General features: G+C 43.0%; 7 protein-coding genes across 7 annotated transcripts; 3 read left to right on the top strand and 4 right to left on the bottom strand.

Moving 5' to 3' along the window:
- Positions 1-981: 981 nt before the first annotated feature.
- LOC117588101 (protein-lysine N-methyltransferase CG9154) lies at positions 982-16096 on the top strand. Its single transcript, XM_034279171.1, has 4 exons — positions 982-986; positions 15290-15435; positions 15499-15664; positions 15722-16096. The coding sequence occupies exons 2-4, from the start codon at positions 15292-15294 to the stop codon at positions 16081-16083; spliced, it is 672 nt and encodes a 223-aa protein (XP_034135062.1). The 5' UTR covers positions 982-986; positions 15290-15291; the 3' UTR covers positions 16084-16096.
- Positions 11251-14580, bottom strand: LOC117588099 (Krueppel homolog 2). The gene is made up of 5 exons (XM_034279169.1): positions 14433-14580; positions 12359-12647; positions 12048-12297; positions 11858-11991; positions 11251-11787 (listed from the first exon to the last, which is right to left on the bottom strand). The coding sequence occupies exons 2-5, from the start codon at positions 12598-12600 to the stop codon at positions 11565-11567; spliced, it is 849 nt and encodes a 282-aa protein (XP_034135060.1). The 5' UTR covers positions 12601-12647; positions 14433-14580; the 3' UTR covers positions 11251-11564.
- On the bottom strand, positions 16042-16821 carry LOC117588103 (prefoldin subunit 1). The gene is made up of 3 exons (XM_034279174.1): positions 16662-16821; positions 16408-16550; positions 16042-16341 (listed from the first exon to the last, which is right to left on the bottom strand). Exons 1-3 carry the CDS (start codon positions 16689-16691, stop codon positions 16134-16136), a joined length of 381 nt encoding a protein of 126 aa, XP_034135065.1. The 5' UTR covers positions 16692-16821; the 3' UTR covers positions 16042-16133.
- An 807-nt stretch (positions 16822-17628) lies between these two features.
- On the top strand, positions 17629-18604 carry LOC117588100 (farnesol dehydrogenase). The gene is made up of 2 exons (XM_034279170.1): positions 17629-18364; positions 18427-18604. Exons 1-2 carry the CDS (start codon positions 17651-17653, stop codon positions 18466-18468), a joined length of 756 nt encoding a protein of 251 aa, XP_034135061.1. The 5' UTR covers positions 17629-17650; the 3' UTR covers positions 18469-18604.
- Positions 18463-19882, bottom strand: LOC117588097. Its single transcript, XM_034279168.1, has 3 exons — positions 19750-19882; positions 18850-19695; positions 18463-18789 (listed from the first exon to the last, which is right to left on the bottom strand). Exons 1-3 carry the CDS (start codon positions 19794-19796, stop codon positions 18510-18512), a joined length of 1173 nt encoding a protein of 390 aa, XP_034135059.1. The 5' UTR covers positions 19797-19882; the 3' UTR covers positions 18463-18509.
- A 56-nt stretch (positions 19883-19938) lies between these two features.
- On the top strand, positions 19939-22446 carry LOC117588094 (F-box/WD repeat-containing protein 5). Its single transcript, XM_034279165.1, has 3 exons — positions 19939-20624; positions 20691-22115; positions 22179-22446. Exons 1-3 carry the CDS (start codon positions 20181-20183, stop codon positions 22260-22262), a joined length of 1953 nt encoding a protein of 650 aa, XP_034135056.1. The 5' UTR covers positions 19939-20180; the 3' UTR covers positions 22263-22446.
- On the bottom strand, positions 22339-23058 carry LOC117588102 (protein phosphatase 1 regulatory subunit INH3). Its single transcript, XM_034279173.1, has 2 exons — positions 22772-23058; positions 22339-22712 (listed from the first exon to the last, which is right to left on the bottom strand). Exons 1-2 carry the CDS (start codon positions 22950-22952, stop codon positions 22441-22443), a joined length of 453 nt encoding a protein of 150 aa, XP_034135064.1. The 5' UTR covers positions 22953-23058; the 3' UTR covers positions 22339-22440.
- Positions 23059-23240: the final 182 nt, after the last annotated feature.

The raw sequence follows: 23240 nt of genomic DNA, 5'->3' as shown, positions 1-23240 counted from the left end.
TTTGCAAAGAGACAATCGCTCTTACGTAAGGAGTGGCGTGGCGTTGATTATTTATGAATTCATGAATCGCCTACCCGCCCCACCACAATGTAAGCACAAAGTAGGTCTAATGCCCCGGCTGGACAACTAGCTTTGTAGACGCGTATTTCCAAGCCGACCTTGACCAGCAGCACCCAAGGCCCATCTCTGTCGTGCATTGACTCCCAGCACCCAAGTAGTTTACCACTCCCACCTCCCCTGCTCGTGCACCCACTTGAGGATCGTTTTTGTTTGGCTTTTACGACCGCACACGCGCACCGTAAACGATCGGGGCGGGCGTCACTTAATCGCCAGTACAAAATGCAATATGGAAAATGTGAAAATTAACACTGCAAAATGCAAAATGTACAATATTCTTGCATTATTTATGATGACACGCTCTATTAGCGCAAACGGGGATTTACAACAAATTGCAATCATTTTTCTAGCATTTTTGCTAGTTTTACTTACTCTCTGCAGTTCCGGTGCTATTGTACGCTTTGTTTTCACCGATTGGGGTGTACGTGCTATGGAAAAAGTGGGCCGTAGTCGTTGTAAAAATTGTATATTCTAAATGTAATTAGAGCTCAAAGTGAAAAGAATTGATTTATGATGTATGCCAAGAAGCACTAAAGGGATAATCTTTTGTTTGGTTTCAAATTTAGCCTCTGTTGTCAGGTGACAAGAAAGTCTTGTGTGCCGCAGAGCTATAAATAGCATGCTAAAATGCTAAATAAATAATTATTAATGGTTTGTGTGGGACTCTAAAAACAGGGGCATTTGTATTTCGTTTTAACTTTCAATGATTGATACTTTCAACATATTTGATACAAACCTTACTAACTATAAACAAATGTTTAATTCTCATTCCATATGAAACAAAGTCCAAAGGCGCAACAATAAACACAGACAGTAAATCCACGTAGACGACCTATAGACTGTAGATAGGAGTAAAGTAAATATAGACGGTTTGGATCGGGTTGCATGAATGGACTTAGCGTAAATGCTTGAAATCACGCGTAACATTTTTTGATAAGAATCGAGTTGTTGATATTGTTGAAAAGGGGCGTGGACTGGCATAATGGATAGCATAATGTTGATAGATAAAAGTCGCTCAAATCGATTAATATTTATTATTTTAAAACCACAAACAGCTCAAATCGAATTATTTAATTTAGCGCAACTTGGCCGTCAGCTCTCTCATTCTTTACCAACTTTAAACCACCCCCATAAGTTTTCTCCATCTCCAAAGTTTCTCCATCTCTCTTGTCCAGACTTCAACAGTAGTCACATTCAGTTTTTTTTTTAGTTAAAAAGCTAAGCCTGGCTAAGGACATCAAACGGAATTAGCAGAAATACATTAAGACAGACATATGTACATATTTACGCTATAAATAAAAGCATTCGGGCACTTCAATTGCTTAAGTTATGGGCTGCAGACAGTTTCTGGGTGGGTCCTTTGGGCTGGCCACATGGCACAGTTTTTTCTTCTTCCTCAGAACAGCTTAAAGTGACAAGAAAAGGAATAGTGTTGGCAAAGGGGCAGTGCTGGGGTATTTTTTTGGAGATGAGGATTTTACAATTTAAGGTCTGTACAAGCCTGGAAGAATTTCTGACGAATTTATAAAGCTTCAAGTCTACGGAAAAATGTGACAGAAATAGATCTCGGTTCAAAGTAATTTAAAAACACCCATTAAAAATGCATATTTGTGTGTGTTATTTTGTTATTGACTCTCTTGGGTTTTAATTGGTTAATAATAGCACGTAAATATACATATACTTAATACATTAACTACACCATATTTCCGTTTATAGTCGGCTCATAATCAGCTCCAGCTTCTGTCAAATACGTAATAGGGCAATGCATTCGAATTAAGTGTTCCGTAGGTGTTTCATTTGGAATGCCTAATATATTTAATGTTGCACATTTCTTGATGATTTGTCGCGATTATATATAGATAGAGATAGTTGCTAGCTTTGAAGGGTGTTTATAGGTCCCTGCAACTGCGGCAGAGAGAGTTCAATGACAGGTGATCGATCCGGGAATAAGTCTATCGCCAAGGGAACGCGCTAAAAGGTCGCTAAAATATCGGAACAATTTGTATTTCCATGTATTTGTTATAGGATACAAATATTCCCAACTATCGCATGGCCCTTCCTTAACGACTTTTGGCACAAAATTCCCTTACGTAGAATTCTGCTTTCTAGTTCCCTTAGCCTCACCCGAGATAGATACGATACGATATCTGTGCCACCCCCCATAAGAAACCCAATTAAAAGTTTCGTGCAACTTTCCTCTACCAACTCTGTTAATGTCATAAATTTCAAATTTAACGATTCCCAGATAGAACACAGAATACTTACAGCGGATTGTACATTGAACGATTTGGTGCCCTTAACCGTTTCTTTTTCCGTATCCCCCCTGTTTTTTGCAGTTCGCGTTTTATGTGCCCGTTTCCTGTCTTTATCTGTTTTTCAGATTTTGTTCAGATGTTGTTCAGATGTGTGTCAAATTGCCACCCACTCGGGGTGCACTTCTCCTGGCTCACCTCGCTCCTTGCTCAAGGTGTGTGCTGTGGTGACACCACCCCCGTCGCAACAGCCTGCACCAAGACCAAATTTTCCTGCCCAAAATTCTCGGGGGTTGCTTCTCGGATTTTTGGATGGTTCTTACTGTGACTTCTGCGTCTTGGGCTTGGGGCTTTCCGGCTTAGCTTTTCCGTTTCTGCGTCTAGGTTCATTGACCTTGCCATTTTCTTTTCACTTTCTTGACACCAAGAAATTTCCCTTTTCATATCGGGGGTTGACTTTTCGGCAAGGATGAGGTGCAAGGGTGGTTTTTCCTAAGTCAATTGACATGCGCATAATTTTCTTTGCCATGGGGCCGAGGCGAGGGCGGCTTTCCGCCTCAGTTTCCTTGTGTGGGGGGGACGAGACTCCCCCACATTTGCGGGGAGCGGAGGACTGGTGGAAGTTTTTTGATATTGTCATGGTGGAAAATAAATGTATGTGTGTGTGTTTTGTTTGTTTGCTTTTAATTTGAAGCTTTCACCGGCCGGCATTGTTTGGCTGTAATGGTCCTGAAAATTTAATGGCCTACGACAGCCAAAAAAGGGAAAATCATTTTACGAGTCTAGCGTTAGGGCGGGGAGTTTCCAAATGGGGGCCACTTACAGTGTTAAAATGTATGCGTAATTCTTAATCACACTTGACAATTAGTTTAGTAACTGAGCAAATCTGTTGTGATTAGAGAATAGGGTAGGGAATGTCAAGAGGTAAAAGCCAATGAACAATTGGGTTAAAATGTTTATTTGGAAAAGACTTTGCGGAATTTTAGTAATTTTCAAAGGTTTTTTTGTTAGTTCTCCAAACCTAAAGCCCAAAATTAGTATTTCCTGACATATTTTCGTCGAAAATTATTTGGTAATCGGAAGTATGAAACATTTATATAAACCCTGTTCATGAATCCAAAATTAGTGTTTTCAGATTGACTTTCCTCAAACCCTTCCATACAAAATTCTAAAAAAACCACTGAAATATTTAACTTTATAAATTCCCGTTGAAAATTATAGAAACTTCCCTTTTCCTGTGGAATTTTCCACATTGAAGCAATGAAACCCTCTATAAATCGAGTAGCACTTCCCCTTCAACTTTAACATGTGCATTTACAAATCCAAAAGCTACTGCCTCAAAAGTGGCAGAGCACTGGCATCGGATTGATCGGATCAAGCATAAAATTTCCACTTGAACAAAGATATATTGGATCTTGTTCTAAGTTCTAAGTTCAATCACAACAACACTTGAGGAGGCACCTCGCACTGCAACCAAAATAGAAACAGCCAAAAAAAACACGGAAAGAAAGCTCCGATCAGTATGCGGCGAATGGCCCCTAAAATATGTAGAATTCATGAAAATGAATTGGAAACCAGAGCTAGAACTAGAAAGAGTGATAAAGAGAGGGAGAGACATGAACACGGGGGCACACGAACTTATCTAATACTATGGATACCGTTACTCGAGGGGTCACTGGCCACCAGAGAGCCCCGAGCCACGGGCATAGGCACAGGGCACAGCCAACCCACAGCACTTGTACTCAAACAAGAACAAACACGCACACGAACAGGCACACGCACACGCACAAACATGCTTGGATTGCTCTCTCTCCCTCTGCCTCTCTCCCGCAGTCCATCCGGTTATGTCACGTCCAATTGGATGGGCAGGGAAATTAAGCGTTGGGACATTTCATACAATTTGAGTGCATCCCATTTGAGTCAAAATTTGTTTTTAGCATGCGGGGATATTTTTCTTTATGTGTGCTCTCACTCGGGGATATTTTTGTTTGAGGTTTGAGAGCAGTTTTAATGGTCTTACAGCAGTGAGTTTAATGTTCGAAGGGTGGGATATTTTTGGTTTTAGGGAAGGGAAATGGTTGCCCCTTAAGTAGTTTGAGAGTTATTTTGAGTGGAGTGTTGTGGTGGAAAGGGATATTCTGGATATGTTAGAGTTCGTTATGGCATTGCCAATGTGGGATATTACCATTGTAAAGGTAGTTGTATGGATCAATAAAAACTGCAAAGAAAGTACAAAGAGAGCGAGCATTGTGAGCACTGTAGCCGTCTCTCTCAATGCATACATTTATGAATAGAGCTCTTGGATATTTTATGTATCTAATGACGAATCGTCCAATATGTAAATACATATTTCTCCCCGTACCTATTTATGTATGTTTATTTAAATGTAAGCCTGCTAATAAGAAGTCAAATTCATATCCATCTCCCATCTAGTTAAGACACGACCCTTATCAATCTTCTGCACATGACATGACACGTACGACTCCTTGAAAACACACCCAATGCAAAAAAAAGAGCTGACACCACCCTCCCTTCCGCACGCTCAAGCTTCAAAACTGACTCTCAAAAATGTTCCCTTCTTGCCATCCCATCAGCTGTTCGCTTGAGCTGCGCAAACTCCAGGCGACTACGCAATACAATTGAAATTGATTCGGGGGAACACAGTGCGTGGTGCTCTTAAGCAGACACCACCAACCCCACCACCAAAAACACTGACAACAGGGAAATTTATTTCGGTTTTTCGGGAAATACTTGAGTCGCGTGACCCATTTTCGGTACAACATTTGATGGAGTTCAAAGACCTCAACGGGACGGCCGTCGCTCAATGTGTTTGCGCTGTGCTGTGGGCTGTGGAGAAGAGCGACGAGTGACGGGGGTCGGGTGGACAGACAGGGGCAGGGCGGACAACCCCAAAAAAGCCTAGGGCTTATTTTTCAGCTGTGCTTTCCGCTTTTCGCCTTTCGCTTTCTGTCTGTAGCTCATTTAATTCTTATTTTCTATTACACACATAACACAGAAATGCAACTGTTTTTCGGCTTTAGGTATGGATGGTATCCCGCATGGTATGGGGGCCCTCTGTCATGATGTCATTTTAGAAGTTTTATTTTCTATTTTTTGGGGGGGGGTCGAGCTGTAAGCCTGCGAGGGTGGAAATGCATAATCAGCATTCTGCTTTATTTATGCTTACATTTTATGCGTTTGTCCCAAGCTTAGGATTGGTTAGAGGGCCCTACAATATGATGGTGGTTGCTATGCCCCATCCCATCCATGTGTCTTGGCTTGACCCATATACTCGCATGCAGACTTTTGTGGGGGGCGAAACATACGACAAAATTGAAGTATTGTTTGATGCCATCTGCAGTGATAGAATTAGCATGAATTTAATCATATATTTAGATTTGTGGTGCCTTTAGTTTGTCGGTTACGATTAGATATCACCGTTACCTGACGTGGGGCTGTTTCCTTTTTCTGTGGAAAATTATGGTTAATTTTTGTATTTCCATATAAAAGCAAGGCACAGATAAGATATGCGCTTGGGAGGAAATAAAGCGATTGTGGAAAACTTATAGAAAAGGAATAAAGCCCTGATTAAAGATTTCAGAGAGGGGCAAGACCTCCTAAATTTTCTGCAGCACAGAGAGCTGCATCGGCGATTCCTCTCAATATACTTTTCCTCTAATAAAAACTTATTTAAATCTTTAAACAACACTCTCATCAAAGATCCACAAAAACTCTCATCAAATGATGATCCACCATCTCCGGTTCAGTGCCTTCTGTAAAGAAACGGAAGCTACAAATCAATTTGGGGGATTTTTACGCACACCACACCATTTGTGCACACCCAAAAAAAACAATGGATAATAAAATATAAAAATGCTGTGAAGAGCGGTCAAAAATTAAACGAAATATAATCTTGGCCACAAAATACGTGGCTGCTGTATTTTTGGGATGTTCGGGGAGAAGGAAAAACAAATCTTTTGGACGCTGGAAAGTTCAAGAACCCCATGAAACCATCAGCACGAAGCACGGAGACGACTTGCCATCGACACCGACACCGATACCAACACCGACACGCCATCAGCCGGCTCGCTGGCTCACTGGCTACGCTGTTGAATGGACTATTTCCCGTGCCCCATACTCCAAAGCACTCCCACTCCACTCCCGAGAGACAGGGAAAACTTTACCCCGCACTACAAACGAAAGTGAGTCTCCCCTCCAAGTTCGAGAATCTTCCCATCTTCACCCTCTTGCCATGGATAGAGAGAACGAAGAGCATTTTTGGCGCACAGCAGAAGAAGTTCATTGAACTTGAGGGCCAAGTCGGAAGCAGTTCCAAAGCTAAACACACCCAAACCCGAGAGTATTCGATTATTTTGTAGCTGTGGGGTTTTGGTGGTTGCAAAGAAAGAAAAACCAGAAACACTGGCAAAACATGCACAGATATCTACGTGTGGTTAGGTGGAGGTAAATTGGTTAATTTACTTATGGGGGGGCATGTGCCACACCCTTTAACTGCCTCCCCCCAACAGGCAGTTGCAGATGGTGGTTCTGTCGCTGGTTGTCTGTGTGTCTTTGAAAGCGAAAATGCTGTTGCATACTTCGAGGCGACTTCGTTTATAGAGCAACTCAGAGTACAAATTGGGAAAGAAAAAGCTTTCGATGGGGTTTCTCTTAGCTTGAAAGAGATCTTGAATGGCTATATGGAATTTCTTGATTAAAATGGAACTTGTGGGTCGCAATAATTACATTTGGAACACCGAAAAGGATATATTTTCAGAGATGCCTTTGGTTGAGCTTGCCTTGGCCTTGAGATGTTTTTAACTGAAATATCTTCTGATTACTGATCTAAAACCAATGTAAATGCTTATAAAGCCTCCTAATTGATTTAAGAAAAATGTGGAATAATCCTCTGTACATATGTAGTTGAAGCTATTTTTCTAGAGGTGGCTTAAGTGGCTTTAAGTGACGTTTAAGTGGCTTAAATATATACCAGTTTGGCCATTAGTCGGCACATAAAGAGCAGCTTAGTGCAGAAGCCCTATAAATGACATGGGACTAGCATGTACTAAGCAAATGCCAGTACTCGCTGACTATTTCTTTTCGTGACTACCTTCTGGCTGTCTCTAGGTATTTCTAGCATAACAACAGATCTCTGTACATATTCTTACACGCTTTCGAACTTGACACTGGATTAACTCACAAAAACTTCTCTCTCTCTCTTTTTATATACAATCTGTCTGTTTAAACAATAAGTAAATTGTATAATTAATACTAAATTAACAGAAATAGCAGTTTTCCAATGAGCCCTGCTATTATATATAACATCTTTTCTGTTTGTTGCATTTATCATTTGATCAGACTTAAGGTTGTGGAGTCTGTCGATGTATTTCTTACAAAGTCTTTGATTGGTAACGCTGAAGTATCTCAATATTTGAGTTGCTAGCAGGCCCCCAGAGCTGTATAGCGTAGGTCCAAACAGGCTTCAGTATGGATTTGTAGAGGCGAATTTTGTTTTCCAAAGTGGTTTCTGATTTTCGACTTATCAACCAGGACAAGTCTGAGTTGTTGACATTTTGCTTTAATGTGGGTTTTCCATGTTAATCTGCGGTCGAGATGCAAGCCGAGATACTTCATCGAAGGAACCAGTCTTCAATTAGGCTTAGCTCACACTGCAGGAGTTCGGAAGCTTCATTTATAGACGGGCTTGTGGCTTAAACGGGACGCCTGCGTAGACGAGAAGTAGTGATGATGTATCGGTTTTCTGCTGCACGTAAAAGCATCTTTTAGCCAGATATGATTTGATTAGTAAATAGTACGGACCAGGTATTGACCTCTCCTGAATCCGAATTTTTTATTCAGGAATGATGGAAAGATCGTTCAAAATTGGCAACATTCTCTTCAATAGTATTTTTTCAAACACTTTCGAGAACATTGTCAACAGACAATTCTATTTTGTTTGGCTTTAGGATCATAATGATCTCTGCACATTTCCGTTGACTTGGAAAGTGGCTTTTAGCTGGTTTCTTTAGGTATTTAGTAGCCCTCCAATGAATACAACCCATTGTTGCACCTTAATCCCAGATTCAAAGAGTCTATGCGTCGATCTCTAAGTAACGCATTCAAGCTGTCGTCAACAGATTCGAGTCTACGTCGGAACAACATATTAGAAAACAATCGTCCCATCACTCAAAGAACGGTCGCAGAAGCGTCCAAGGAAAATCAAACATAAAAAACAGCTTCAAGCCAACTTTCCATGTTTTGGTTTGGGAAATGTCCAGGCTTATAGCTGAGTCTAAATAGCTTTTAAATGCGTTAATGTCTGTAGAGGCTGTAATGACTTTATAGACCTTTTCCAACATATGGGCTATTGTGCTGTAAGTTGCTATTATTGGAGAATGATCTGAGTTAAGGTCAAAGCTCTCCATTACTCGCATGTGTGATTGTGGGATTCCAGAGAATACTATGAAATCAATCAAATCTGGAATTTTTCGACTATCAGTTGGCCAGTATGTGGGCACACCAGTTGACAAAGTTGTTATTATATTGTTTCGTACGCATTTGTATAACTCGGATCCCTTCGGGTTAGCCAATCTGGATCCCCACCATGGATGTTTGGCATTGAAGTCGCCTCCCACGATAAACTTTGTTCCCAATCCTTGGACAAAGTTGTTAAAATCGAGTTCTTTTATTGTGAATCTTGGTGGGAGATNTCATAATGATCTCTGCACATTTCCGTTGACTTGGAAAGTGGCTTTTAGCTGGTTTCTTTAGGTATTTAGTAGCCCTCCAATGAATACAACCCATTGTTGCTGGAATTAGGGTCTAAGTTTCTCAGATACGCAGCTAGAGATTCATTGCGTAAGTTCGACAGCAGTTGTCTAAGCTCAGATGCAGCCTTGTTGTATAATCTTTTGTTAGCAGGGTAGTGAGTTTCTTGCCAGCGTCTTCGCAGGTTCCTTTTAGTTTGTATTTTTTGTCGAAGTTCGGTTGAAAGGTACAATTGGTTTGGGAAATGTCCAGGCTTATAGCTGAGTCTAAATAGCTTTTAAATGCGTTAATGTCTGTAGAGGCTGTAATGACTTTATAGACCTTTTCCAACATATGGGCTATTGTGCTGTAAGTTGCTATTATTGGAGAATGATCTGAGTTAAGGTCAAAGCTCTCCATTACTCGCATGTGTGATTGTGGGATTCCAGAGAATACTACGAAATCAATCAAATCTGGAATTTTTCGACCATCAGTTGGCCAGTATGTGGGCACACCAGTTGACAAAGTTGTTATTATATTGTTTCGTACGCATTTGTATAACTCGGATCCCTTCGGGTTAGCCAATCTGGATCCCCACCATGGATGTTTGGCATTGAAGTCGCCTCCCACGATAAACTTTGTTCCCAATCCTTGGACAAAGTTGTTAAAATCGAGTTCTTTTATTGTGAATCTTGGTGGGAGATAAGTCGCTGTTATTGATACACCTGCGTGCATGCATTTTATCTGAATTGTGGCAGCCTGCATAGCGTTTCCCTAGTACTGTCCATGATTTGAAATTTGTTTGCCAATAATTGCAGCACCTCCATGAGCTCTATCTGATGGATGGTCAGCTCTTACTGTGTCGTATCCAGTAACTCTAAAAAAAGATTTGCTTGTGAAGTGTGTTTTTGAAAGAAGCATGACGTCAATGGCAATCGTTTTTAAAAATAAAGATATTTCATTTCCATGGTTGGAAAGCCCATTGGCATTCCATATTACAAGTAACATTATCATGTTAAGTAAATTATTGGTAAGTTGAGATTGTTTTTCTAGAAGCTGTTCGATTCTTTCTAGAGACTTGTTCGAGGTACTATTTCCTGCAGCAACTTGGGTCGACTTATTAAACGGAGCAAATGATTGAGATGCAGCAAGATCATTTTTATTATTGTCATCTTTGGTGTTTCTCAGCTGGTTGCTCTTTATCTTTTGGGCAAATGTTGCTGAGATGGTTAAGAGAGAATTTCACACATCTGTGAGTTTTGGCATAATATGACTTTGTGTGTCCCAATTCCTGGCAACGAAACCACTGAACGATTTCTTTGGTTTTACGGGGTATATATTAACAACTGTGTTACGAATGAGTTTAACTTTGTAAATATCTAAGTTCTTATTGTTGCACTCAATGTCTAAGTAGAACAAATTCAATGACTCTTTTAACAGCGTGACCTTTGGACTCCACATCTTGTTTGATTAAGTCGATATGCGTTGAGAAGAGCCAATTCTTAATAACAACTCTGAAGTTTCCTGTATTCTTCAATAGACTTTACCATAACTCTCACATGACCATCGCGTTGTACTTTATAAAAGAAAAGCTCTTTTTTAATTGAATTCTCGAGGTAAACTAGCATTCCTTTTATGTCACTGACTTCAGATAAGCATATAGGTGGCGACTTGGCAGATTCATCTAAGGTACCTTCAGTTATCATGTCCAGTGCTTCGTTTTCATCTTCGTTTCCGTTATTTGGCGTGCTGAGAGACTTGGTTCTGTCTCTTGATCGCCTTTGGCTTCTTGGTTTTACTCTCTGCCAGTTCCAAACCGTTGTGTCGTCTTCGTCGTCGTCCATGATAACAACAACACCTTGTATTGCTCATCAGCCACTGTTTTGTTTGCTTTTGTTTTGTGAATCGAATAACTGTTAATAGTAGTTTGCTTTATATTTCTTTACATAATAATTTGTAACGTATTTTTGTTGTTTGTTGATTTATTCAAGTTTGCTTTACTTTCTTTTGTTTTGTTCGCTTAATAGTTTTACACATTCATACAAAATATATGTAAATCTGCTTCATTGTCCTCTTCAATTGTCCAGGTTGGGTTGTTCATTTTTAAATAACGTATAAATTATATAGAAAAATGTACATTTTCCTTTGAATTTAATGTTAATAATACGCTTTAACATACATGTGTAAGGGGAGGATCCATCAGCAAACCGATTGTGAAAATAGAAATAATGTATATGCCAAAACGCATCGGATGGAACATGAAAAAAGACTTCAAGCCGATTTGTGAGGGCCGCTGCTTGAATGGTGCAAAAACAATTTTTTTTAACCAACAAATAAAACCAAAATGAACCCTAAACTCCGACTGTCCGTGGAACATCTGTGTGAATGGGCTGGTGCAATAGTTAAATAATCTTATTTAAGTGTCCTTAGTAGCGTTCTCCTGTTCCCTTACTGCGCTGGCACCGGCGTTGGGTGGGGCGCCAAACGGCTGACAATGCCAATGCCGCCACGAATAATTTTGGCAACGGCAGGTGGAGAACGAGCGGCCAGCGCCTCAAAGGTGATTCGCAGCTCGGCAAAGGCGTTTCGGGGATAGGGATTGCGGCGTGAGGTATAACGCATCACCACATAATGATAGTAGATGATGGGTGTCATCAGGCTAGCGTGGCTCCTAAGGGGGCAAACAAGAAAATGGATTATTAAACAACAAGAAAAACAACGACAAACTGAGTGCAACTCACATAAAAGTCAGTACAATGGCATAGGGCATAATGAAGATCTCGCAGAATGCTGTGGCCTTCAGTATATTGGCCGCCTGGAACTCCACAATCGAGATGATGAAACGTGCGCCCCACCAAGAGTTCTGGCCAAGCAGCTGTAACAGAAGAGACTCATTAAGTTGCAGTCAATCAAATTGCAATCGTTTCTTACATCCAACAACTTGAGTGAATAGCTGGAGGCGTGCAGCACAGAGTAGAGCAGCACGGGAACCAGCACCAAGAGCGAGGGACGTATGTTGAAGAAGATCAGAGAGTACACCATGTAGTGACACGAGTCTTCGCCAAATAATTTGCTCAGAAATTCGCGACTGAACGAGAAGGCGGGCACACGTTGATGCAGACGAAGGGCAGAGATGGCCGCATTGGCCAGCAGCACCTTGGTGAAGGAGCTCTGTTGTGAACTGTAGATGGAAGGTATAGTAATTTTAGATTCTCTATGTGTGTCTCTATTTGATTACTCACGTGAATATGGGCAAAACATAGCTCAGGGTAAAGAAAATCGATAGCAGACGCAGTGCCCACAGGGCGCAGTCAATTCGATTCGTTTGGATATGCTGCAAGAGCTTGGCCGTCGCATTCTGTGGCTGGTTCTGGTTCTGGTTCTGCTGCTGCTGTTGTTGCTGCTGCTCCCGCTGTGATGTGCTCTCAGAGCCATTGGTCTCGGCGCTATCGAAGCGCGGTGGCTGTTCGGTGGATGTGCTCATGATGAACTTGTCGTTTGATTGCTGTTCACCTTACTGGGTTTCTTGGTCTGCAAAAGAGAGAGAAAACGTAATGAGTTTACTTTTCAGGCGTTATCAGGCGGTAATTCTATTCTTATCTCTTGTGGGTATTGGGCGCTGATAAGCTAACCCCCCCAATACCCCTACCCTGACTAGGCAACAACCAACCATATCCAATGCCTGAGTGTGCTCTTCACCTTTAGTTTAGTGTAGTTTAGTTTCTTTCTTTATAGTTTTTCTCCTCTGCTGATCTACACTCAATGTGAACTTATGACTGAGATCTCAAGTCGGTTTAGGGCTGTGGCACAGCACGCGTTTTGGCTTTCAATTGAAATTTTGTGGCTGCGGCTGTTAAACCAGTCAAATGGAAAGTTGCAAACCGCCAGACACACTTCACAAAGGCCACTTAAAACACAAAGAATGGGCGTGTCAAAGAGGCGTTTTAATGGTCACGTTGACTCAAGATGATACGACTGCAATTACAGACCGAATAGCCATGTTTTGCATAGGCCACAAAACACACAGAAAAGAAATCACAAAAGGGTTTAAAATGTAGTTATAAAAAAAGCGAAACTTAAATGCTCTGCAGATTGTTTATGAATAATATTTAATTCTCTAGCTTCAGGCAGCAATTTTTGATGCAAGAAGCACAGTAAACACGCCACAGATTCCGCAATTTCCACGTAAAGTTTAACACAAACATGCAATTACAGCCAAAGACAGTTGAGCGTGAGATGATACAACTGACTGACTGACTGACTGACTGGCCACAATGTGCAGTGCATGTTGGTTACGAAATACACGTCGAAATATTAACACAGACACAAATATGGCCAAACAGGTGGCTGCCACACAGCGTGTGGAGTGGAGTGCGAAGGAGAGGCAGAAACACATACAGTAAGAGGTACCGCGGAAGCAAGAGTTGAGTGAACACTAGACACACAGACAGAAAGAGCGAGAGAGAGAGAGAGAGACGTGCGGCGGCGCAGCGGTCAGTGTGGTACCTCCTACGTGTATGTATGTATATGTATGTACATACATACATATGTAGATGTTTGATGAATGATAGAGGCTAAAGGCAGGTCATTAGGTGTCATTTAATATGCAGGCGCTTGTGTCCTTAAATATGTCATCATTACTATTGATTTTAAGGCGAGTTCTTCAAAGGAAGTGGGTCAAGTACTCGAACTCGGGCTAGCACTTTTGATAATTGACTTTGTTCTCGATTATTCATGCGAAACCACAAAATTTGGATGAAATATGTATAATGTGACGTCACGTGGTCGAGCAAACAGCAAGGAACACGTCAGAGGTAGAACAGAACAGCACACGGGGTACAAGAGCTCCCTCACAAATTGCCACCGGTTGACATGTCTGAACTTTAAATAATAAAATAAGATCAAAAATGACAAAGCTGAATATGTAGATAGAGCCACGATATGCTAGAGCCACCGCGCTCAAAGTGCAGGCCAGGGCAGAGGCCCTTTGCTCAACAGCGTTTCGGAATTGGCTGCTTCCTCTAATCCCCCTCTCTCTGCACAGCAACAAGCGAGAGATCGGATTAGGGCACACACACAAGAGAAGAAGAGACCTGCATATACTGTGATTATAATGCCACTCGACTGTCGAATTGGGTTAATAAGGAACAAACAGGGGGGTGGAGGGCGGGTTAGCGTACAGTTCTGTATAATTTGGAGACGAGACGTTTGTCGCGTGAAGAAAGTTCGCACCAGGTATTCCATGCCTCTCTCACACATCACGAAATGCCGTAGAATTCAGCAGGTTTTTTATTAAAATTAGTTGGGCAGACTTACCATTCACTTGAGCAACAAAAGCGTAGTGTATTTCTCTGTGGCGATATGGTACAAATTTAAAATTAAATTCACACGTAAATTAATAGTCTGCAATTTGACCGTTGAGTTATCCATTAAATACACCGACAGACCCTCGGAAATGTACCGAAATATACCCCTGCATTTTTAAAATATACTGTAAATATACCGTAAGTCTTAAATAATTTTCCCCGATGTTGATGATGTTCTATTTCATATTACTAGCTAGTCAGTAGTCTCCAGTAGTATCAATCAATACTTCAACAACAAGAAATTCTTCCAACAAAAATAGCATAAAATGTTACGTGAGTGGGAATGGATTTTTACTTGTTTGACAATTTGTTGCTTGGGGCATTTCTATAAATTAATATATAAATATACTTTACAAAGTTTTGCTCTCAAACTTAAATAATAACTTTATCTTAGATCGACATGTTTTTAACCTTTTCATATGCTTTCTATGTATATGCATATATATACATATATCGATGTAGATACATTCTCGATATCTAATATCTATAATCTGTAGAAATTCGTTAAGATAAATATCCTGAAAAGTATATAAAATACATTAAATGGTCACCCTGTACGTCTGTTCTTCCTTCACTTTGAACTAGTTCGGGAACAGTTCAGCTCCGACTCAAAAAATACCAAAAATTGTTGAACCATTTCGATGGGCATGAAGCTATTTATTGTGGTATTTTGTAGCGCATGGGTAAAGCAAGCACCATCTGTGATTCTTTTCCGAACCAGCACCAAAAATGCCATAGCGCGGTGGAACGCACATTTTATTTATTTTTAAAAATTGCACTTGCTAGTTACAATTAACAGTAAAAAAGTCATGGATGACGACGACCTAGCACTACCCGCCGATACACTAGCCATCCTCAACGAATTCCTGGCAGAGCGTTCTAAGCGTGAAGCCGAGGAAGAGGATCGAATTGTGAATCAGGACGGCAAGGAGGCAACATTCGAAGAGAATTGGGCAAGTTCTTAGAATAACTTTAAGCGTTGGGCCTGCTAACCGTCTCACATTTTGAATCTGCAGCAATTAAGTCAATTTTGGTACAGCAAAAAGACCAAACTCGCGGTCCGCGACATTGTGGGAAAGCTTTTGAAGGAACAAACAGGTGACCAAGAGGCATGCAACTACCGCATAGCTTTGCTGTCTTGTCCATCTCTTTACAAGGATATTAAAGATATATATGAGCATGGTGAGGATCTCCTGATAAAGTTACACTTCCCTACTTGTTGACGTTTCCCTCCTTTAGTCAGCATCTTCGAGTACGATGAACGTTTTGCCGCTTATGGGAATGATTTTGTCCACTATGACATCAATTGCATAGACGGCAATCCAGACTATCTGATAAATCACCACAAGAGATACGATTTAATCATAGCGGATCCGCCGTTCTTGTCACAGGAGTGCATTGGAAAAATATCAGAGATTATCCTCAAGTTGCAGCGCAGTGCGAGCAAATCCAAGCTGATCTTTTGCTCTGGAGAAGTCGTAGAGCCCTGGCTAACTGCCAGTTTGCCTGTGCACAAGTGCAATTTCCGACCCGAACATGAGCGAAATTTGGGCAACGAATTTGTTAGTTATGCCAACTTCAATTTGGACAATTATATTTAAAGATGAACCGAAACAAAAGGTGTGTTTTCATGTGTGAGAGAGTGTGGTGTCTACTTCGCGGCAACATCAGCCTCCCTGCGTTGTTGGACCAGCTCGCGTAGGCCATCCTCCTGATCCTTCAATGATTTCTGCAAGAATTCCTTCTTCTTTTCGAGAAGTTCGAGGGCCTTTTCACATTTATCCTGCTTGCTCTTTAAGTCCTCTCGCATATTTTGCACATCCGTGAGCAGGAACATGCGACCAACTGATTGGTATACTCTAATAGAGTGGATATTCGAGTTAAAGCATTAAAAAAGAAACGACTATTAAGTGCCATTCCCATACCTCGTATCATTGTCTAGATTGCTTGTGCCCTTTTCTGTCAACAGATACTTGTGTTTTCCCGTCTTGACCATGTCGCATTTCATGTCAATCATATTGATCTTCTTGGTTGTTTCCAATTTGTTGATCTGCATCTCGGTGAAGGCCTGCGGGTGGACGGATTCGGGGAATGAGTAACATTTTCAATGGGGGCCTCGAAGCACGCGCTGCATGCCGGTTCTCGCCCTGGTGGCCATTGCGATTGCCAGTGCCCTCACCTTCTTCAATTCAATGTCCATTTGTGCCATATTGTTTGCTAAATGCTCTCTTAATGTTTTTTTTAGTTTAATTGAATGTTTTCACTATAAATTTGCTTAAAAACTCAACATCTGCCGTGAACGTGATTATCGATCAAATATACCGCACAACCCTCAAAAATATACCTTCTCATTTTAAAAATATACCGTAATCTTAAATCATATTCCTCGATTTTGGTGTTCTATTTGATATTACTTTTAACACTGAAACAATAATTTAAACCGATTGAAGAATTTCGCTTATTATAAATACTCCTTTTTATTGGATTGGTGATCCTGGTGACCCTGGTGAATTCAGCATACTCAGGAAGTGTCGAAATCTGTGTCAAAAACTAAGGCGTCGACAATAGGTAAAAACGTTACAAAACATGACACCCGTCGTTGTCGTTGTTGAAAAAATAATGATTTTGATTGGTTGAAATAAATTTTCGAATCTTATATTATCAAACATTACTTACCTTTATAATTCCACTATTTTGAGTTGAATGAGCTCCTCTCTCTCATCTGTCTCTAAAAGTTGCAAAACAACCGATAGCTTGACATCTTTGGGTAATTAAAAAGTTTAGCAAGCCTTTCAATTCCAAACATGGCTAGCTACGCGCGCTGTTGATGGTCAGGAAAATGCGCTCCTGTCAGGCGTTCTCCTGTACTTATTTCTGCGTTTTAAATATGAGCACAGAAATACGCGCCTTTATTTGAATGAATGTCTTTCCTTTCTTCTTAGTCCTCATATTATGAAACATTGATATGGGCAATAAAAGCCCATTGTTCGTAACGGTAGGTAGGCAGCAGGAGGCAGCAGGAGCTATTACATACTTCGAATGAGTGGAGTGTTCGTGGGGTGCCATTTGCCACAGATTAACCTATATTGAATGAAGCCCAAGAAGTGCCAACTAAATGTCACCGCCTGGTTCTAGCTTGCATCAGCAAAATTTCATTCATTCGTTAGCATGGAACGCTGGCAGAACAAACTCGCTGTGGTCACTGGTGCCAGCGGCGGCATTGGAGCAGCCTGCGCTCGGGCCATGATTGCAGCAGGATTGCGTGTCGTGGGCCTGGCACGGCGAGAGGAGAAGCTGCGCGAGCTCAGGGACAGCCTGCCGAAGCATTTACAGGCGAATTTCATACCCAGACGTTGCGACGTGTCGAAGGAGGATCAAGTCCTGAGCTCCTTCGACTGGATTGAAAGGGAGCTGGAGGGACCTGATGTGCTGCTAAACAATGCTGGCATCACACGCGAAATGGAGCTGGTGACGCCGGGTAATACTCAAAAACTGCGCGAGGTCATTGACACCAATGTGATGGGTGTGCTGTGGTGCACCCGGGAGGCGTTCAACAACATGAAGAAGCGTGACACAGAGGGTCATGTGTTGATCATAAACAGCATTGCCGGCCATAAAGTGCTCAACTTTATCGATGTGCTGCCCTCATTCAACATATATCCGGCCACCAAGTTTGCCATCACAGCCATCACGGAAACCTATCGTCAGGAGTTTCAGCTGCACAAGAGCAAGGTGCGCGTGACGGGGATTTGTCCAGGTGCAGTCAACACAAACATATTCCCCGAGCAGATACACTTTTATGTGAAGGATATGGCCAGGCTGGAGCCAGCTAATATAGCCGATGCGGTGCTATATGCTCTACGCACGCCGCCCCATGTGCAGGTAGGTGGATGAAGCGTGGGGCAATATACAAACAAAAAGGAATCAAAATGTATCTTTTGCAGATTCACGAGATAACCATCAAACCCATGGGCGAAATGTTTTAAAAAGTCATTTTTTAATTTGGTTTGTGGCCTGAAATACAGCTTTAGTCTGTGCCCAAGTCTGCCAGTCGCTCCTGCAGCGCCTCTTCGTTCAATTTGTGCATGCATAGAAATTGTCCATTAAAGAACACGACGGGTATATCATGCCGAAATAGTCTCAAGAAACGTACATTCTCCTTGCGATCGATGTACACCTTTTCCAGCCTGAATTTACCAGCATATTTCTGCTCCAATTTTGCCACCAAATCATCGCACAAAGAACACTTCTCCTTGGTGTAGAGTGTCAGCAGTGGAAGACCGTCCAACTGTTCGATTTTGGGCACGCTGAAAGAGAGCCGCTCACTTGAGATTGGATCTTAACACGTGACAATGGCAGGGACTCACAGTTTTTCGATAAATATGATCATCAGACGGCCATCCTTGCCATCCATGTAGGCACAGCCCAACTCGCCAGCGGGCAGCGAGTGCACCAAATGTGTGAGCAGATGACTGGCCGTGATATGCAGATTGTCGTGGGTGTACACTTTACTGCCGCTTGGGTCGAGTTGTAGCGATGGCTTGGCTGGTTCTCGGCTTGTAGCCAGATCCCAGGTGTGAATTTGACTGGGCAGCAGCGGACTGCCGCCGTGCAGGTGGTACAGTGCGTCTTCTCGGTTATTTTTCACAGCAAATTCACGCACCAAAGCCAGCGGCTGTAGCTGAAGGCGCTCTGCCGTTTCGTATGTGGTCCAGGCCAGTGCCGCAGCACCCAAAGTGGGTATGTGCTCCGAGGCATCCGTTTTACCTCTGACTGGAGGCTGCCGCACGGTCATTAGTTCATTGGCCAGTATGCCATCATCGGGTTCTAGGAACTGGCAGCGTGTGTCCCCCGTGATAATGCATTGCGATTGTCCCTGCCGCAGACTTTCCAGCGTCATACGCAGTCCTGTAATAGAGCAAATGTCGTCCTGCACGGCATGTGTCTCGCAGCCCTTGAAGCCCAGCTCTTTGGCTACACTGGCAAGTCGCTTCTGGCACTCGGCGGCGGATGCATTCGACGAAGAGCAGACAATTAGCTTTTTGAACTCCTCCCGCGGCACTAGTGTGCGTTTCACCAGCTCATCTATGACAATGCCCGCTAGCCGCTGCTCCTCCGCCTTGAAGGGAGTGCGTGGGGTACGCACAGCAGCTGCAATTACCACGGAATTACCATCCAACTGCCTGCTAAAGTGCCGCAAGTGCCTCGAAATGCTGGGAAGAACAAAAACCTATTATCAGTGCTATACTCATGGCTGCAACACGCACTTTTCAGAGTGTTGCAAGCGTAGCCTGCACAGCATGCTCAAAGACATGTTTTTTTAAATTTAATTTAACAACTAGTTTAAAAAAGAAAAGACAATTTTAAAACGAAATTCAGTTTACACACAACAGCTGGTCCGTTGGCGATAACGATAGGTCGCTATCGTTTATCGGTGCAGTTTGCGTATGATTGTGTGACCATTCTTGTGGCAGCCAAACAGCTGTTAAAAAACAAAAACTACATTGAAAATAAGAGAGAAAGTTACTTTTGGTTTTTAACCTGATGCGCTAAAAACAAAGACAAAACAAAGGCCAAAACGAAACCAAAACCAGTTATTACCCAATAGCACAAAGGCAAGGGCAGTACGAGAGCCGTAAACCTCATTGCAGACGCGACAGCTGTGGCGACAAGAGTCGGCCCTAATTCGGAAATCCAAATGGAAGTGACCTTCAAAAAGGCCCGACTGGTAAAGCACACAAATGCTGCAGCGGACGCAGAAGAAGAGTACACACCAACAGATGGTTGGTGGGCCCTGCCGGAGCCCGCCCTGCTGCTGATCTTTGAGCGTTTGAATGTCCACGAGCTGCTGCAGGCGAGCCTGTGCTGCCGACGATGGCACAGCATTGCGAACGATGATCTGTTGTGGCGTCAAAAGTTCCAGGAGAACTTTAGAGCCTCGCCCAGCGTACCGTTGAAGCCCGGCGCAGAGAGCTGGCGCTCCGAATACCAGCGTCTGTCCACAAAAATACCATTCGTGCAGGCGCAGCGGCTGGAGCCGACGGTGGAGAACAATCATGGACACACGCATCAGGTGCTGCATGTAAGCTTTGCACACAATGGTGAGATGTTTGCCACCTGCTCCAAGGATGGCTATGTGATAGTGAGTACAGCTAAGCATTCTGATTTGAATCGGGGGTTCCTAATTCATGATCTGATCCTGTGATAGATATGGAACTCGCAGCACCCATGCAAGGAAAAGTATGCGCACAATATGAAACAATTCAGCTGGAAGTACTCGCAATACTCGCAGTTCAATCAGAGCGACACTTTGCTGCTGGTGTCGGGGGTGCACTTTGGTTCGCCGCAGTCCACCTCGGGAGAGATTGCCGTGTTCTATTTGGGCGCAACAGAGTCTCATTTACGCTGCCGAGTGGTCAATCGTCCGTACGACATATTTGGAACTTGGTTCAGTGATCAGTATCTGATCTCAGGCGATCTGCATTGGCTGGCCCATTTGGTGAGCACATCGGTGCTGTGGCTGAACAAGGCCAATCAGGAGATTGACTCTGAGCACGTGCCGATCATGAGTCAATTGTACAAGTTCTACAACCGCAATGCCAGCTCTGTGCGGGCCATAATGGTGGCCAGGTGCCCCTGGTTGGACGAGAGCAATGATCCTTTGGCCAAGGAGGAGGAGGAGGCGCGCCGTCCGAGCTTCCCGTTTGCGAGTAATGATGAGGCACAGGGTGCTCAAGCCAGTGGGAATCCGCTGTCGCATGCCGCCAGTCTTAGACGCACACGAAGTGCCACGCCCGAGGAGAACTTCTTGCCCGACATAAGCGAGCGTCGGTCCAGAGCACGTCCGGGCGATGCCACGATACATTACCTGGAGGAATACAGAAAAGCGGTGGAGCCCACAAACGAAGCCAACGACGAAGAGGACGAGGAAGAGTACGACTCGATGGATGTGCATGAGGAGTACGATGAAATGGAGAATAGCATACCCAAGTATCTCATCTTTTCGACCGGTTCGAAGACATTTACCCCGCACCAGATCGGCTTCAAGCGGATTAGGAACGTTTACTTTCCCAAAAAACTCGATCCGGGGCCCTCGCTGAAGGAGAGAATAGCCGCCAAGCGGGCCGCCGCCCAGCAGCAGCAGCAGGAGCCACGCAATGATCCGGATTGGTGGAACTACGACTCGGTCAAGGATCGCTTTGACCAGGTGGACAAAGTGATCGATCTGCATGGACACATCATTGGCATGGCGCTGAGTCCGGATCATCGTTATTTGTATGTTAATACGCGACCGTGGCCAAAGAACTATGTGATCACCAATCCCCTGGAGCCGCCGCCAATTGCTCAAGAGATCGATATACATGTGATTGATTTGATGACGCTGAAGCGTGTGGGGAACATGCTGCGGGCCCACAAGGCCTACACGCCCAGCACAGAGTGTTTCTTCATATTCCTCGATGTGTGTGCGGAGTATGTGGCCAGTGGGGCTGAGGATCAGCATGCCTACCTCTGGGACCGCTACTATGGCATTAGTTTGGCGAAATTCAAGCACTCGGATGTGGTCAACAGTGTGGCCTTTAACCCAAAAGACTCGGAGATGCTTGTGACCACCAGCGATGACTATACCATAAAGGTTTGTGAGGGAATTTTATTTATATTGCTGCTGTTTTAACAAAACGTTTTATCTCTTGACCAGGTCTGGCGTTCCCGTGCCAAAGCAAGGGCCTTTAATATACCCATTAATGTGAGCGAATCCTTCGAGCTCAAGCCGAAGAAATGAAGCAACGCCTTAAGCTACATCTACATCAACATCCCTGTGCCTGCCCTGCCCTGCCTCATTATGACGACAAAAGTGGTTCTTACTGCCGGAAGAATAGATTGTTTGTTTATAGCTGTTAGTATTTAGTTACAACTTGTTAACGTTTTTAATATTATACATAATCAAAATGGTGTTCGTCCTACGACTCGCTCGTCTGTTCGCACTGGTCAGTGGGTGTGGCTGGATTGGACGTGGGCTTTGCAGGCGCAGCAACAGGCTCAGCGGGTGGGGAGCTGGCTCCTGGCTGCGCTGAAGCCTGTGCCGATGTAGATGGCTCGTCATTATCGTGATTATTATTGTGTTTGGCGTTTCGCTTGCGCTTCTCGGGGTGTCCAAAACAGTGCTCACAATCTTCATCATCCTCCGAGGAACTTTCACCAAATGCCATGGGTTTCTTGTATATGCAGCAGCCTGCAAAATGGCACTTAGTTAGAATACCAATAGCTTCTAATCAGATAAGGATTACATACATTTGGATTTCTTGCGATTCAAATGCTCATTGTCTATGACACCTTCGTGGAAAATGACACGGCGTTCGTCTCGGGGCTGTTCCAGGCGCAAGTGCAGTGTTGGAGCGGTTTGTGATAGACTTCCATCTGTTTCTTCAGTTGTCGTGCCATTACTTGAGTCATTTTTTGTTCTTTGGGCCATTTTTTTTAATAAAACAAATAACAGATTGTAGTGTGAACGTATTGTGTTCGTTCCGATATCAATTGACACTTGTTATCGGTGGGCCAACAATCTGCCAGCGCATTAGTGCAAATTTTAGCTATTTAATATTAATATATTTTATTCATATATTTTGCTTCGTATTTTAAAAGTATTTAATAATTATACTCATTTAATGGCCAACTTGGCTTAAATATAAATGTCTATACAGCATCAAAAACTGTATAGCTATTTGTATAGCTGGAAATTTGCTTGCACTAGGTGTATGTA

Source organism: Drosophila guanche, unplaced genomic scaffold (assembly GCF_900245975.1).
Source record: "Drosophila guanche unplaced genomic scaffold, DGUA_6, whole genome shotgun sequence".
Classification (NCBI taxonomy): Eukaryota; Metazoa; Arthropoda; class Insecta; order Diptera; family Drosophilidae; genus Drosophila; species Drosophila guanche.
This window is presented reverse-complemented; position numbering and strand designations above follow the sequence as displayed.